The sequence below is a fragment of the Talpa europaea genome (assembly GCF_964194135.1).
Source record: "Talpa europaea genome assembly, chromosome: 4".
Taxonomy (NCBI): domain Eukaryota; kingdom Metazoa; phylum Chordata; class Mammalia; order Eulipotyphla; family Talpidae; genus Talpa; species Talpa europaea.
In genome coordinates, this window is record NC_140070.1 from 26,630,475 (window position 1) to 26,649,051 (window position 18,577).

At 38.0% G+C, this 18,577-nt stretch overlaps 1 protein-coding gene across 3 annotated transcripts in view; it reads right to left on the minus strand.

Annotated features, from left to right (window-relative positions):
• VEPH1 (ventricular zone expressed PH domain containing 1) overlaps positions 1–18,577 on the minus strand; it is a gene marked incomplete at both ends in the record, with an annotated part of 188,363 nt that overhangs the window by 24,322 nt on the left and 145,464 nt on the right. For 2 of the 3 annotated variants that reach the window (XM_084231248.1, XM_084231247.1), the window contains one exon: positions 18,033–18,167. The exons of the other annotated variant lie outside the window; for it this stretch is intronic. In XM_084231248.1, coding sequence (XP_084087374.1) covers positions 18,033–18,167 — 135 coding nt within the window. The remainder of the gene's footprint in view (positions 1–18,032; positions 18,168–18,577) is intronic. 3 annotated transcript variants of the gene reach the window in all.

Genomic DNA, 18,577 nt, shown 5'->3' on the forward strand with positions numbered 1-18,577 from the left:
TCTTTGGGGAGAAATAAGCCGTGTAGCATGGAAAGGTGAGAGGTGGTTTACAACACTGTTTTGATGACAGTGACAACATGAGTCAATGGTCTGGAGACCCTACAAGTGCAAAGTGACCTCTGGATTGTATAACCTGGTCTAGGTACTGTGAGAGGACATTGGGAAGCAATTTTTCAGAACTCAGTGAAAGTGTGCATCTGGAAGAACTTTGGCACATTCTGGCACATTTTGATTCTGTTCTAAAGCTTTGTGTGCACAGATATGAAAGAGGATTGCTTCATGTGTTCTGTGTGCCTGTGCTTCATAGGATCAACTCTATGTAGCACACACTTAAACGATGCTTTAAGAAATGGAGACTTAAAAAAAAACACAAAAACATCAATTCCAAAGAGCACCTGCACCCCTATGTTTATAGCAGCACTGTTTACAATAGCTAAGCTTTGGAAACAACCCAAATATAGATGACTGGATCAAGAAGATGTGGTACATATATACCATGGAATATTACTCAGCATTCAAAAGAGATAAACACATGCAATTTGCAGCAACATGGATGGAGCTGGAAGGAATCATGCTCAGCAAAATAAGCCAGAAAGAAAAAGAAAAATACCGGATGGTCTCACTCATAGCAGGAATCTAGAAAACTTAAATAAGGGACCAGGAAAATGAATAACTATAAGAAAGTGAAAATCAAAATCAACAAAAAACTATGAACCAGAGACACTTTTTGGGGGGTGGGGGGCGGGAGGGGAGGGATTGGGGTTAGAATGGGGGGGTTGCAATTGTATGGGGAATATAAAAATAAAATTTATTATTTAAAAAAAAAACAATCCGCCAAAGTTTCACATGATAGTAAGGATTTTATTCTTTTATGGTATTTTTTAGAGTACATATTCTAACTATATGGAGCCTAAGGTATGAATTAGACTTATGGAGGAGAGAAAATTAACAATTCATCTTTACTTGGCCCTACATTGTATTGACATAGTGTCTGCTTAAAAACGCTGTATGTTTGATGAATAAATTAGTAAAAGAGACTTTGAGAACATCTGTGCTACAATATTTTGAGGGAAAAAACAAGTTTCTAAATAGTGTATAGAGTTTGAAATCATCTTTAATAAAAAAATTCTGGCTGCATGGAAAGTTCTAGAAGAATAACTGTTGGAGAGAATAGTGGTTATATTTCTGCATACTAGATTTCTGGGGATTTTAAAAATCAATTCTATTTGCTTATTTGTTCAATTTATAATAATTTTTTAAAATAAAAAAATCTGTGTTATAATTAAATTTTTAAATTTATTTCAATTCTGAAATATGTTATTACTGAACTCAATTCATAGCACTTAGTACTCATAGCTCCGGTGACAGGAATCAAGGATAAATGGATGGAGATACAGTTCTGTATTTCAAGGATATGGGCAGGTCATTCATTAGGTTCAGTATTCCTTACAGAGGAAGCTGGAAGACATTTTCATTTGTGTTTGGTTTTGATTATTGTAAAGCTTCTTTTAGTGTGACTATTTTGGTCCTCAACTAGTTTAAAGCTTCTTAGTAAGACTGATTTCTATATTAATTTGTAGCTTCTGAAAATATTTATTATGTAGCACTTTGTCAGTAATATTTGCTTCACGAATTTCTATTAATTTTTACTAATCAAGACAGATTTTTATCTCTAATTTTAGGTGTTTGATTTTCATGTTGATTCAAATATGACCATAAGCCCTTTCAGAACTTTTTTTTTTTAAAAATATATACTTGCCTCCCTATGGTAATTTAATTTTATAAAGCAAATTTTAAGGTTAAAATATTAATAATTGAAGAATCTTTGCCTGACTCAATCAATATGATGTGGTGACTGCTTGCTTTCAGCACCCTCATCATTTCCAAATCACCAGTTCTCAAAGGATTTGGCTTCCATTCTCCTTGGGCAATGTTACAAACATCAGCTTCCACCCCTGAAAGTCTAACCTGATTAAATGGTCAGGCTGGGAATCTGCATTTCTAAACAAGCACCCCCAAGTTATTCTGATGTGCACTGACTGGGAAATTAATCCTACACCATTGGAAACAGATGTGGGACTGGCCGATCTGGGTTCATTGATTGGTATTTGAAGAATTTGTGCCTCCTCATGTGCATATGTTCATACTTTTCCACAATGGTATGGTTTTGTATGACAAAATATACAATCTGGTTGCAAGGGCAAAAGTTCCATTCTTGAAAATCAGAGATGTTATTATTCCAAATTGTTCAACATGGAAGAAAGAGATGATGTGTGAAAGTTGAATTCACTGGGTTTTATTTGAAACTTGGCAGAAGGCTGGTATGTGTGGGGAGGGAGGTGGGCAAACAGGTGGGTGCCAGACTCTAAGCAGAGGCAGCAAGGGTGCTGCTGGAGGAACTCACGGTAAGTTTCAGGATTCAACATGGATGTCATCCATGTGCTACGGCCCACTGTTTCTCCTTCTATACCAGATTAGTAAGCGAACTCTAGGTACATCAGACTCTATGGTGTCAATGTGGGCAAGCTTCTTACTATCACTACAGGACATGAAATAGATTCAACTTGCTTCCTATTTTTTATTCCTGGTATGTTGGGGAGAACAGAAATGCTTCCTGGCAAGTCAAGCAATTCTGACTATGGGTCTGACTTGAAGAGATTGGAAAAAAACACTCATTTTGATTCACTGTGGGAAGAAGTGATGAAAAACATTTTCATTTCAAAACAAATAAGATAGAATATTGGATTGGTTCAAAAAGTCAAACTTTCATACTAACCTAAGGATTATAAAAAATAATCTGATTATGTTGATAGAATGTTGGCAATAAACATGACAAGTATTTAAATGAAGCAGTTTATGGAAAAGTTAATATAAGAATATGGATTGAGTAGAAAATGAAGGTGACAAATTGGGTGAAGCTATATAAACGTTCATAAATGTTTGATAAACACATAATCCATTTCTTTATGAATCCAACTTATTTTAAATCTTAACCCAGTAAAACCCGGCAAAATGTTTTTTTAAATACACAGTGGAAGCAAGTGTAAAAGACTACCAATGTTCACAATGTCACAGTAAAAGGTGATCACTGGGTCTGTTGGCAATGAAAACGAGCAGTCACATGTCTTTCTTCTACATAAGAAAGTGGAAAATTGCAAGGGTGCTTTTTCCTAACATAAGGTTGCTACCTTCATTTAATAACAATTAAAAGCACCTAGTATGTCTATAATTAAAGCACCTAGTATGGTACCTGATCACAAAGTGTGTGTGCAAGTTGCAAAAAGTTCATTGGAAAGGCTTTATTTTTCTTCCATTGACAATAGATACCGTGATAACCACATTCCTAAGCCTTGGAGATTATTTGTTGGGGGTGAGGTCCTTCCTTTGTTTAAGAAACACTGATGCCAGTCACCTGTAAATGCATACTTATTTTTTTGTCCTATTTTTCCTCTTTTACACCTGATACCACTTTTATTCATAGACTATATCTCCTGCCTCGCTTTTACATATGTTCTCACTTGTGTGGATTTGATATATGTCTTGGAACAGATCTGCATTGTTGAGAAAGATGTGTTTATTTTTAATTATATGTAAATTACCTGATTTGTATATATGTATAATGTTTGGTGTAATTATCATTTTCACAAATGATGCTGTTGCATAGATAGCATTCTCTTTCCTCCTTGTTTCACTCAAGACTTCTACCAATGTCACAGAGTAGTTAGCTTCTCACCTCTACTGCTGCAGTTACTTCAGAGTGAGCATCACAACCAACCTCACCATCTAGCCAAGCCTCCCAGTCAGCTTGTCCCCACTTCTGCACCTACAGAACTACACATGAAATCCTCATACATGTCCCCCGTGGATGTTCTGGGATAATCACTTTGGTGGGGAGTTGCTGGACTATAGGGGATATGTAAAAGCATAGAGAAAGTATTTTCATGGTTTTGTACAGTTTCAGCTTTCTGAGCAAATTTTATTGAAATTGGGTCCTAGACTAAACGAACAAGCTTTAAAATTAATTTATGACTGCTTAGAAAATGAGAGACCATTCTGAGAGATTTTTCTTCTCAGAAGTATATGTTTACATCTCTCTCTCTCTTTTTTTTTTTTTAAAGATTTATTGATTGATTTATACATACATACATACAAGCACTGGGTATAGTCAGAAGCACAGGAGGGTGAGAGAATTCACCAGAGCCAGAGCGGGGAGCAGAGCAGGCAGAAGGACCGAAGTACACTGCTGAGGGGAGCAGCGGGTGGCAGGAGAGGTCTGCGCTCCATGTGGGACCCTCCTCAGGTGGCCGGGGAGCAGCCAGGGATCGAACCAGCACTGCAGAGGCTGCGGGCAGCTTTGCAACCCAGCGCTCAACCGCTGAGCCACCGGGGAGGCCCTCTCTCTTTCTCTTTTTAAAGATTTATCTATGCACCCAAGAACTGCGGTGTAGGCCAAAGGAGTGTGGAGTAAGAAGATTCACCAGAGACAGAGTGGGGAGCAGAACAGGCAGATCTACTGAAATACACTACTGAGAGGCGTGGGCGAGACAGGAGAGGTCTGCTGTGCCATGTGGGTAGCTCCCTGGATGGCCAGAGAATGAACTCATGCTGTAGTGGCTGCGGATAGCTTCATAGTGCTGTGTCTTAACCCTGCACCACCAGGGAGACCCTGCATTTACATATTAAGGTAGGGCTGAGACCAGTGTTTGGAGACATCCCTGAGCTGTCAAGCTAGAGACAGTCTTATTTTTCCCTGGAGAGATTTGTTTATATCCCAAAGAGTAGTAGTAAGAACTCAGAATCCTCCCAAGAACAAAAGATTTTTTTCTCTTTCTTGCAGAAGATAAGTACGGGAGGCGGTTCATTATCTTATGCAAATATCTAATTCAGATGTTCCGGGTTGCTCACCTACAGTGCAGACCCTAATGTGTACAGGATATCTGATTCTCATCATGCTGCCCCAGGGTTAACAACTGAGGCAAAGGAGAAATGGGGTTGGAGGGGAAGGTTATTTGTTATGAATCATAATAATCTGCTCTGCTCTGGAAACCTTGCTTGCATGCAACATTAAATATTTAACACTATGCATATCCTTAAATTTACTAGGTTATGATAAATTGCTGTCCAATTTGCATCCCCACCACAGAGCATGAAGAATTCCTTTTCCACATCAAAATGGGGATGGCATTCTTTGGCTCTGAAGTTTCTGGAACAATTGCCATTCAACTACCCTTTCTCACATGTGAAATATGGCCATGCTTTTGGTGACCACACACATATTAGATTGCATCAGGGCTTGCAACAGTCTCCAATGACTTCTTAACACACTACTACTTAAACCATGGGAAAAATCCACATCTCTCTAGAAAGCTTTGCATTTTCCTCCATATTTACTGCCTTTTTTTTTTTTTTGTCATAAGAAGCATACCAGGTTCTGGGAATAAGGTCATTCTTTGTAGATACGTTAATTTTAAAACACTAGTGAACACATCAACATTTGGCCAGAGTCTAGTTTTATTTTAAGAAGTATTATTTTGTTGATGTGTTTACTACATGGAGCAGTTAGAAAGGGGTGAAACTTTTTCATGGTTGCTTCCCATGATCTGGAAACTTCAAATGTTTCCTTTAGCCATTCAGTAGACAGAGCAGAGAGCTAGGCATTGGTGAAGCAGCAGTAATCGGGGAGGAGGTGACCAGAAAAGTGGTTCCAGTCAACTATGCTCTATTTACACAAAGAAACATTTTGTAGATGCCAAACTATGAATGAGCTAGCTCTACGTATGTGGACAGATATATTTTAAAGACATAACATTAAACACAGAAATCATATAGCAAAATATATGAGAAATATGACATCACCTATGTAAAAATTTTTAAGCAATAGCACAAATGCATCCATGGAAATAATATGCACCAACCTTTGGAGTATTTATAACAGGTTCTTTACGTAGAGGGAAATATTTGAAGTAAATATGGAAGAAATGTAAATATCTCGTTTATCCTGTGGTGGGATGGGTATCATCTCTCTGCACTGTTCTGATTTTATGTGCTACTTCTTAACTTAATAAAAAATGAAAGTGAGGGAGAGGTCAATGAAACAGAGACCGGCAGGGGTTGGCATCTGTGGGGAAGAAAGTTTCTGCGTGTGTGTGCAGACTTTCTTGGTGCCCTCACATCCCTCACTGAGGATGACTTTTAGTTGTCCTGTATGAAGCTGACCTTGGAGAATCTCTTTTCCTGATTTTTTTTTACTTATTTTTGTGTGGAGCTCTCTATATTAAGGCTTCTTCTAACTAGCTCTTCAAACTTCGAGACAGAGAGAAGCATGAAATGCAAAAGGTCTAAAATAGGTCCTACTGTTTTGTTTTCTAAAACCCAACCAAACCAACCTAAAGCACGCTGACGGCAAGTCCTATCACAGGAAAGTGCTACAGAATGAGTTAAATGACAGAAGTGACACCTAAAAATAAGATTTTTTTTTTCCTGAAAAGTGATATGCTATAATGAATGCAGGTTTTGGAACTAGAGTATCTGTGTTTGAGCCCTGCCATTGTCATTGACTAGAAGTTCTTGGGAAATATCTTAATTTCTCAGTGCTTTCAAAGCACTCCTCCTTGATCTGTAGGCTGACTGTGATCCCAAAGCTGTCTCCTTCAGAGAGCTATTGCCAGAAATAAATTCATAGGTAATTACACTACTTTGTGAACTATAGAGAAATAATACAAAGTAGTGATAATGATGGTGATTTGAACAAAGCAAGAGAGGAAGCTCCTTTTTATGCATATAAAATACAGTGCCTTTGTGTCTTTTACTGGATAAATATATGTAAATCTCTTGAAATGAATGACTTATTTAAGAAACATTGATGGTAGGCGCCTGAGAAACATATTCTATTTTCTAAAAGCAAGTAACATACTTAATGTCTGTTTTTGTTTGTTGCCAAACCTAGGAACATTGGTTGTAATGAGATGCAAACATAGAAGGATGTAATGAAATGTGAACATTTGAAAGGGGAATAATGACATGTGCATGCTTGATGGGGCCATAATGTGATGTACAAATAGAAATGCACATGGAAATGGGCATGGGTAATGTAATGAGATGCATAAATGGATGGGTGTAATGATAAAGGCATTTAGGGGGATGTAATGTGATTTATAAATAGAAACATTAAGTGGGGAGGTGGAAAGGGCAGGTTGTGATAAGAAGCAGAGAGGAAGGATGCAGCGAATGGAGGAGCTAATAATATGTGCATGATGAGGCTGTAATGAGATAAAACTGCAACGGCATATGAGGCTCACAGATGGAGGGAGGTAATGAGCTGTGCAGAAAGGAGGGAATAATGATGAGCATGAAAGGAAGGATTTAATACTATGAACAGAGAAATGGGTGTAAGAAGACGTGAGGCCTCAAAGAAGCAGCAGAAAATGAGGGATAGTGGTGAGGAGATGGGGAATGGCAAGGTGGGCAAACAGAGTGCTTTAATGAGATGTTGAAATTAAAGGGTGCAGTGAGGTGTGCCTATTTGGGGGATAATTAGACACACAGAATTACAATGAGGCACTGGGTCCTCATCAGAGAGATCACAGCATCCAGCTTTTATGAAGGAACTAGAAATGGAAAGAATTCAGAAAAGCCATGTAGATATTTAAATTATTACAAATGTAGAAAGAGAAAACTAAACAGGTTTATTTGACCACAGTCTTGAAGTTCATGAAGAAACAGTTTGATAGGTGCCACTTATGGGGGGCTTACTCTGGTCCTCTCTATCAGTAATGAGATGACAACCAAACATGTCTTCTCAAGTCTCCTTCCTGGCACCCCTCTGAGGGATGTGGATTTGTCTCTAGTTTCTAAATGAAGATCAACTTCAGTGAGATCAACCAGATTCCCAGATTATGTTCTAGTGGAGTTGGAACTCAAACCAGTCAGCTGGGTTTTGAGGGCTTTTGCCTTCCTTTTGTAGTTTCTGTGGAGAAGTCTGAGGCCTCAAACTTAATGGGATCGCTTCTTAGTTACTCTCACAGGCCCACCCCATCAAGGACCATTCACAATACCTCCAGGACTCAGGAATTTGCATTTGAGACTCCTGCTTGCTCTTGGGTCTAGGAAGTACTCAGGGAAGCTAGCCCTAGATGGGTTTTGTGTTAATAATCCCATCAGCTCTGACGAAGACCTTGAAGAAAGGGGCTTACAGGCAGCAGGTAAAATTTGGGTTGCATACAAGGGGTTGTAGAAAGAATTACCAGATCATGGATGACTCATGCAGTGATTCTGTGGACTGTGTTTGGCAAAGATCTTTATAAAAGGACCCCTTCCCCTCAAATTGTTTCTCAATGGGAGCCCAAAGTGATACTGAAAACTGTATAAAAGCATGTAAATGTTTTGAAAATAATTAGACACTAGGAAATATTTGTTTTTGGAAATAAAATAAAAAGATTACTAGTTCTTCTGTAAGCCTCTATTAAGGAGAACAGGGCATTTGTTCTTAGAGTTAAGGGTTTGCCCACTTGTCACTGGCTTGGTGACCATGAGTTGCTCGTTCTGCTCTGTTTGTTCTTGCTCTGCTCCTGTACATCATTTTCTTAAGACAAAACCAGAAATCTAGGTGCAACCTGGATGGAGGTAGGAATGAGACATAGGTTAAGTCATACACTCATCACCTCAGAAAAAGCATACCCTCTGGTGCCATGACAGATCTGGTCAAGACTAGACTTGGAAGAAACAGGAATGTGAACACAGTTCCTGGAACAACCTGGCTATTTCTCTGAAATCCCACAGACACTTTAGACTTTTCTCTTTAATAGTTCCCCATTTAAGTTCCCACTTCTCCCTATTTGGAGGAGATGGCTTTTGAAACAACAGATCACCACTTCCTCAGGTTACTGGTGCCTGATTAAATCTGATTTCCTCCCACTATCTCTTGTCTGTCAAGTTTTGGCTTTCTAGTGTCTAGAAACAGGACCCAGACACAGGTAACAAATCTACAGGCAACTTTCAGGGTTCTAAAAATAAAAGTGAATAGGGTAACTTATGATTGTTCTTCTTGATATATTTAGTATCGAGATATTTAAATTGCTATGATTTTTTTTCTTTAGATTACAAAAAGCCAGAGTTTATATTTTGAAACGAGTGTTTTGCTTGGATGGCTGCTCACAGTATAGTTCCACAGTGCCTGCTCAAAATGTTTTCAGAAGTTTCTCTTGGAATTGTCTTTAGTGTATTCTCACGAGTCACATAAGAAATAGACACTAGTGAAAGTTAACTTTTAACCTGGAAAGCTATCATTCAGTTTGAGCAGTCCAGTCTTGTATAATGGACCTGGGCCTGGATACACTTTGGCTTTTGTGAAAATAAAGTTCATTCTCAAAATATGAAGCCTTTGCCACGCCTTTTGCATGGAGGGCTCTTGCAGAGAAAGCTCAATAAAATCTTATCAGTTACCGTTTATTGAGCTCTTACTATCTGCCAAGCACTTTCCCCAGGATTTTACATGTATTAGCTCTTCGAAGTCTCATAATCTTCCCTGTGAAGTGGTACTAGTATTTTCTGCACTTCACAGATCAAAAAGGTGAGGCATAGAGGACTTAAATAAAACCCAAATAAAAGAACTAGCAAATGATGGGGCCAGCATTCAAACCCAGATCCTGCGCTTCTAACCACACTCCCCCTTGACTTGAAAAGAGTTGCTGTTTAGTTTCATAGTTGAGTGTCCAGCATCTGCAGGCTTTCACACAATATCCATGGCAGCATTGAGGGCAAAGAAAAAATTTACTCATGTGCTCACTATTTAAGAAAAGAACCTAAACCACTATTGGGTTAGAACAGACATTTCAGGGGGACGACATACCTTCATTCCCCCAGGAATAGAGTTATTTTGTTAACTATTTTCTAAAGGTTTTTTTTTTTTTTTTTAATTTCCTTGCTGATGCAGAACATCTGGCCGACTGTGAAGGAATGTTCACTGCAGTAGTAAAATGGACATGCTTCATTATCAGACAGTCTGGCTTGTGAAGCCAGAAGGATATACAATGCATGTGATAACCAGGATTTAGACTTAACTGAGAAAATATTTCTATGCCAATTTTGATTTCTTTAAAGAAACTTAAGCACAACATAAATACTGTAAATGGTAAATGTGGCTGGTCTTTAGGGAGATATTAATAGTAGGTACTAATTAGCTTAGTGTAAGTGTAATGATTTTCTAATTTTTGAAATGATGAATGGAGCTGTCTACTCGGTGTGTACAAAATCACATGCAGTCACTAATAGAATGGGCCTTGTGTACAGAATTGTTAACATGAGGGCCTCTAGAAGTTGTTATAGCGGATGGTTGTTAGGGAAAAGAAATAAGCAGTGATAGTGTTTAGGGAGGCTGAGTTGAGAATCTGGCTGGACTTCCAAACCTAGTAGTCCTAAGGCATTAGTGAAAGTCTTGCTTGTAAAAGTTTCCAGAATTCATGTCAGTCTCAAGACTTTTTTTCTTGGAGCCTCTCCTCTGACGTGAATCACATCAGTCCCAGGTAAATAATTACGTGGCCATGATGAAGGGGTGGAGTCCACAGATACTATATACTCTGTGATAAAATTCATTTGTGCTTCAGCTAAAACATTGCAAGGCTGGTGCAGGAAATGTGGTGTGAACACAGCCATGGTTACAGATGTTGCTGACACTTTACCTTGGCCAGCCGCCCTGGAGAAGTGGGATGACCTTGGCCCTGGTTCCCAAGGGGAATAATAGAGCATGTGTGGGGCCGGGGAGAAGCAAAAGAGAAACTTGGCATAAAGTCATCATATTCTTCATCCAGAAAATAATCTTTTTTATTTTTTTAACTGTGCTTTATGATCTTTCTGTTTCTATCAGGTTTCCGATGTATAGTCTCTTCTTCGGCCCTTTAAATCTTTCCCTAGACTCTGTCTTTCCCCTCTATCTCTCAAATGAAAACCATTCATTGTTTCATTACCACAATCTAAGACAAATCTCAAGCCTAACAGACTCCATTATAGCACCTGAACAGCTGATCACTGCTGAGAAAACCCTATTTACATTTACTTTTAACTCATTGTCTCAGATCCCAAAAGGAAGCCCCCCACTGCCTGACAGTCCTTCTATATTCTCTGGGCAATTCACGGTTCCTTTCTCTGATATTGTTATCTCAGACCTACATTCCCTTTTCTTCCCCACTTGACTTTCAGTTGATGGTCTCTTATTTCACTGAAAAAGTTGCAAAGTCATGAAAAAGAACTCACTCATCTTTCCACCATCAAATTCCCAAATTGATCTGGGTCTGTATACAATCATTTTTTTCTCATCTGCTTATCATTCCCACCTTCTTGTGACATTATCCCACAACTTACAAACACGCTCTGATTTTTTTATTTTAAAGTACCTCCATGGGTGGAGGAAGTCTCATTACCAACTCATTCAGCATTAAATTTTTTTAAAACTATACTAAAATTTAATAGCCCACAAAAGCTGTAATTTAATCTGACAGTAAAACACAAGAAGTAATATTAGAGCTGGTGTAGTATATTATATATTTTAGCTTTGAAAGCCGTAGAAACCAGTTATCCCAGTTTTTTCCTACAAAAGGCCCATTTTTTCCAAAGCATTATGCACAAATAATTTTAATTAGAATATCACACCATTAAACTTATAAGAACAGTTCTCTACATGTGCTGTGACTCCTTCCTCGTTACTCCTTCTCATCCCGCCACCTATTCCTGTCCCAGCCTTAAAACTCCATCAGAGCAGCTCTTTCTAAATGGCTCAAATGGTTGGACGCTGTTATGTGCATCTGTTCCTTGACTGGGTTTCTGAGCTTCACCAGTTCCCTTCTCTCTCATTCTCGGTCACTGTCTTGAACTCTGTGACCCCCATGTTCCTGTTTCTTTTGCCTCTCGGCTCTTGTCTGTGCTCAATCCTGAGCTGGGCTTCTACTGTTTTATCCTCTTTCCTGATTGCTTTCATTCCCGCATGACTTTCACCATCTTCATGCTACCCACGCCCCCACTTATATTTGACGTAAACTTCTCCATATTGGCCAACTAGACAATTGCAGACACTTAAAATTTAAGATGTCCCAGAGTCTTCTTCCATCTCTGCCTTCTCCCGCTTGCCTCTCCAAATAGCTATTTTTTTTTCCAGCTTTACACCTCAGTGACAAGAAACTCAGCATCAACCTGGATTCCTCATTCTTTTTCACTCATGCCCATCATCAGTTTGTTATGCCACTTTTCTCTCCAAAATTTACACTGAACGTGTCATCATTTCTATCCCTGCAGTACTCTCCCTGATTAAGCTGTTTTCTTGTTGGCTGGATGACTTTCGTGATGTCCCTGATGCCACTACTAGCCCTTTCTGGTTGGCCTTTACTCAGCTGAGTGAGTGATCTTTTGAAAACAGGCTGGGTGACCTCTTTTGCTCAATACTCTTTGGTGACTTTCCATAGACTTCACCAAGGTGTATAAGTTAGGGAAGAATTTCCTAGGCAAACCCTTTAGTCTCCACTGACTTCTGCTCACTGGGCTCCACCCTGATCCTCTGACTTCTTCCAACACTGGGAGAGGGCCTGAGTTCTTGGGTGGCCCTGACCATCCATCCACAGTGATTAGGAAGAAAAAATTGTTATAATTTTCACTTTATTTTTCATCTCATCCTCTGAAATTCCTACTTCTGAATGTTTTATAATGAAATTAATAAACACAATAATACGTGTATGTAATTTCTAAGTAAGTAAATATAAACACTGAGGGTGATTGCTCAAAATCACTTTGTGATGGGATGTGCAATTTCAATTGGGTGGAGAATGCCAAATTTTGCTTTCTTTTCTTCTGTTTCTTTTGTTTGTTTTTCTTTTTTGGTCTTAAGGCCTTTGTGTAAATTTTTTCTCTGTGCCAGGAAAACCCATCTGACAGCAGCTGAGAGAAGCCTTCCCTGACCACTCAACAAATGTTCCCATCCCTCATCACTTTCTTCAGGTACTTTATTCTTACATAGTAGCTACTGTGTTTGTTTACTTGTGTATTGCCCATCACCACTGGGGCAGGATATGATGGCTTATTTCTGGTTTCTGTGCAGTATTTGGCAAAGAGCAAACATTCAAAAAACCATTTTAACTGAATGAATGAACTTGGACTCATGTTTACCATGACTTCATGGTGATTTTTTTCTGTCTCCTCCATGTTGTCATTCATGTCATGTGCCTTACATGGAACCATTTCCTTCTCTCTTAAAAAACCCAGACTGTATTTCACTGTCCAACATCCTCCCTAGTTCATCTCTGGCACTTGTGTCTGCATCCACATCTTATATCCCATTTACTCTCCCAAACCCCTTGCCTCCCCTTTCCTGTCATGATTTGTAGTCCTGATGTAGTTCATCCCTTAATCACTGGATTTTCCCCTTGACCCCAGTTTCTTTGAATAGAATCTTATTTACTCCTTTTTTCTCTTTACTTCACTCTTGCTTCTTAAATGTTACCTATCAGAATTTCCCGGTTCTGAACTCACAACTTAAAAGCCTAAACCCCCCACCCCCACCCCTATACTAGGTTCTGAAATCCCAAACTCAATTCCTATCTATTCCATTCTCACCTAACTTGCTCTGAAAGGGTGGTTTAATGCAGCTTACTCTCACACACACAAGGATTCCTTGAGGCTGCTTTCCCTGGAGCCGATCTATAACACTGTCACTTACATCACACATGTAGACTTCAATTTCTCCTAAGAATTTGAATAGTTACACCTTGCCTATAATAAGCCCAATTCTTATTTACTTACTTATGCATTCATTTAGCCAGGCACCATATTAACACCACAACCCAAAACACTACATTCAAGCCTTTGTGGGCATCAGAAGGTTTCCCTTTGCTCTGCCCAGAATGGGTGGTGCTTCAGTCTTATTGATGCTTTGACACTACCGCCAATTACCCTGGGAGATTTCAAGTGTGTTTGTAGCATTGTGGATTGAAAACAAACCTCCAAATGTTAGCCAGATTGGGCACATCTTATTTTAGCAATAAACTCAATTTTCTTCTTTCCATAATGGCCATAGTTTTGAGACTATTTCTATGGCATATGGAATTTCTCCATGCTTTGGAAACTGGGACATGTGTGTTAATAAATGACAATTTTCTTTCAAATTCCAGTCCTTTAGCAATGCCCTAGTCAATTTTGTCAACTGCCTTGTCCTCTGCTAACCAGAGATGGTCCCCTTGAAGGGTTGGGCACACGTGCCCTGGGATAGGATTATTATTAGTATTTCTTGTCAATCCATGGAGGCCACGATCCTCAGTCTTATATGAATTTTCTGTCTACCTTACTAAAGTCTTTATTTAGTCATAAAAATCATTTTAAGACAGATTCTTTGTATTTTAGTGAACAGTTCATTTACCTTTACATAAACTATTGATACATAACTAAAATAGGTACTTTTGTAATATTTCCTTGATTACAAAAGAAACACACACTTAGAGAAGAGAAAATTTAGAAAATGCTAATCCCATCAACTAGAGCTAACCAGTGCTAACATGTTGGTATATTTCCTGTTAGTTATTTTAATGGGCAATCCTACAAATAATCCTCACATTACATAAATAATTTTGTATCCTGAAATGTGGTATTTGACATAAATAAATATTGTTTTGTGTCATTGAACTGTTCTTATAAATATGATTTTTCATGCTTTCTTAATATTCTTCCATCTATCTAGTGCTTTCATCCTCCCATCTTTAGACATTTAGGCTACTTACATATATCAGTCCACAATACTTTTTGGGTGTATTTTAAATTTTGTACACATTTCAGATGATTTCTTTAGGACAGACTCCTAGTAGTTTAGAATCATCATGGCCTGCATTGGAAAATTGTTGAAATGAAAAATGTTGAAATAATTTATACACTAACTGGAAATGTGAGTGTCTAAATTCCATTGCTTTAGCCAGCACTGATTATTGTCTTTAAAAAAATGAATTAAAAAGAGAATTGTTATTTTTTGATAATTTTAACCATCTTTGACTACTGAGTCGAAATACTTCTTTAAGACTGAGTCACCTTAGAGATATTTGCTCATGTCCTTGGTCATTAAATTTTGCATGAACATGCTTAGAATAGAGAAGAACCAGGGATACTGGTGACAGTCCTGATGTCACCTTGGTATGTGCTTCTGCTAGAGTTCTGCCACTGACTTGCTATGTGACTATCAACAGTTCCTTTGCTTCCAGCCTTAACATCTGGAAATGACAGGATTCATTTATTTATTCAATTGCTTCTCATTATTTATGGAGACTTTGCCATATGCCAGGTACTGTGTGACCATGGAAATACAATGGTAAACATAATGCAATCCTTACCCCCAAGGACTTTGCAATTCAATAGATATCTTTCTGTTGATTTTCAATTTTAAAATTCTATCAAAAAACAATTGCAATAACAAACTCATCAGAACATTATATTTAGACACTCAAGCATTACCCTCAGAACTCAGGAATTTCTTCCTTCTTCTTGGATCCTAATTCACATGACTCCATGTTAATTCCATTAGAGCAGCAGATACATACCCCATCAGTTTGAAATCAGCAGTGTATGTGTACACTAGAACATATGGTGAAAATAAAGCAGACTTTGGGCCATTCTCACAGCTCTTTTGAATTTGGTGGGCAGAACATTTCATAAAATGTAGAAGAAAATCCATTTGATTGAGAAAAATCCAGGCGGATCACTTTGCTTCATAATATACATTCCAGATATCAAATTTTTTCTATTGCTTAGGAATAAACCAAATTATAAAACTTCAAGACTTTGAAAACGTTTTAGTCTTCATTTAATTTTTTCCTAGAGGACTATTTATTGGTAGAAAATAGAAGAAATATGAATAAATGTACTTGTTAGCATACACAAAAATGCTTTGCCAAGTTTTAAAAAAATCTCTTAGGAGTTGAAGCAGCCTGCCAAGTTTTAATTTAGTAGTTGCCTCTAGTGAAAATGAAGTTCACAATGAAAAATTTATATGAATTTGAGACATTGTCTTTTTTTTTCTTTACATCACTTTTTTTTTTTAAACTAAGAAAATATTTAAGTTGGTTTACATCACTGTACTTGTTTTAGGGGTTATAGGTTCATATCTCTACAAATGTATGTTTTCACATCAAGCCCATTACCAATACCCCAATAATCTTCCAACATGCTCCTACCCTACCACCCTCCCCTTGTGGTTATTGAGGGATAATCATCTTTAAACATGATGCAACAGTTCGAATTTGAGTGAAATATGCAAAGAATTCCATTCTACTTATATGGATGCAATTGTGGTATTTCCTTTATTCTTAACACAGCACTTTCAATTCTTAATCCAATGCCAAAAAATAATATTGCAAGAGTTGGACGCATCTTCAGTGTCTTACAGACATTCTAAATAAACTTGTGATTAGTCACACCATTTCCCATCCTTTCACAACCATTTAGCATTCAAGCTTTGAGATAATATCACATTACAGCAGTTTTTGGTTAATGTACTGCTTGTGTGTACAGTGAATTCTCTTAATATTGGTGGGCTTTTGGGACCATGACTATTTACCCCCAGAACCTCTGGTTTGCTCAGTAAGGATCTAATGCTAATTACTGGGTTTCTTGAGGCTAAAATAAGAATAACCTGAATCTTTGAGTATGGGAAGGGCTTAGAGATGCTGGTAGTATTTACTAAGGAGAGCTCCATAACAATTCTCTATTCTCATTGTATTTATTCTCCCTGAATGATTCATTCTACTTCCATCACATCAAGTGCTAACTAAGTCTCCCAGTCATATCTCTAGTTGTGCTCTTCTTTGAGGTCCAAACTGGCATTTAATCACCATCACCACTGGGGTATCCACTCAAACAATTCAGATTCAATATACATAAACCAGAATGCTTTATCCTTTTCTGCCACATCAGTTTCTCTTGTGGTTCCTCTTTTTTTATTTTATATTTTTCATTTATCTGTTTTTGATCTTTATTTATTTTATTTTCTATATTTTTTACATCATTTTTCATTTTTGCACAATGTATGCACAATGCATTTTCATCTTGGTTATATTCCCCATACAATTCAGATTCCTCAACCTGCTAAAGATGGAGCTTCCATATGATCCAGCAATTCCACTCCTAGGTATTTACCCAAAGGACACAGAACATTAATTCAAAAGGGCACCTGCACCCCTATGTGGTTCCTCTTTTACAGAATGAAGCTATCACTCACTCAGTCATATAATGCACCTGGACCATGTTTGATTTGTCCATTTTCCTTATCAGGCAACAAGTCTGTTGATTCTATCACTTTAACACCTCTCCTTCTTATAACTTCTAATCAGACCTTCAGGTCACAATCCCAGCTTACTAAGTAAGGGTCTACAAGACCTGAAACTGACATTGATGGTCATGTTTGCACACACCTAATAGCAGCTCAGAGTCACATGCAAATGTAAACTCCTGATATGACTCCCCAACAGCCCTTGTGATCAACAGTCTTCCATGTCTCCTAGGGCCTTCTTCTCATGTGTCCCTCAGATAAGACCCATGTGGAACTCACTAAATTTCCTTTCTTTTTGGTTTGAATTTACCATCTGGTCTTAGCCTGAGAACCTCAAGAATCTGGAGACCTAAATAAAGATCCATTGTCCCATGTCCCACCTCTCTGCTTACACCCTTCTGTGACCTCCACGTGTGGCCCCTCGGGGTTTCCAGGTGCTCCCTCAGGACACAAGAGTACTAGGCTTCTCTATTTCAATTTCCCTGTGGTCCATTGTTGAACCAGCTCACTTTCCAACACCTTGTGCTCCACTGAACAAATGTTCCATTTAACAAAGTCATAAGCTGGCCTACTGGTAGTGCCCTGCCATAAATTGACTCTAGCACCACTTGAGAATCATTACTCAATACAGGCTTTTTGATTATGATAAAAGAGGGTCAGAGAAACAGGGGGGAAATTGAACTGAAAAAAAGGCAGACTTTTAAAATAATCTTGAACCTTGAACATGTCTAAGGAAAAAAGCATTTACCTTCTGTCGTGGAAATGTAGACTCCATCATGGCTGCTTCAAAGCTGTGAGCACCCTCTGCCCGCGTCTTCTCCCACAGAGCTCGGAGAAACTGCACAGAGTGGCTCTGTATGGACAGGGGCTCAGGAAACAGACTCTAAAAGGTATTAAAGAAAACAGCATTGTCTCTAGTTTCAATGATACTTTTTGACAACAGACACTATTTAGAACCTTGATGTTATTCATATCTAAATAAAACCACAGATAAATTCCCTTGAAAATCAAACATAGCACAATTCAGACTTTCCATTTTTTAACAGAAAATTTAAATTATTGCATAGGATTTTCAGGGCAGTCGATATTGATACTATAAATACACCAAGCTTTAACACAGTGCTTACCTCCATAATTTCCCAACCATGTTACTTCATTGGAAAATGATTGATATAAAAATTCATATTTATTTTTTCAAAGATTTAATAATCAAGGTATGAAATTAAAGCTGGAATACAAATATCATTTATATTTATACGGAATAGATCATGAAGAATAGAAGTTAAATAACTC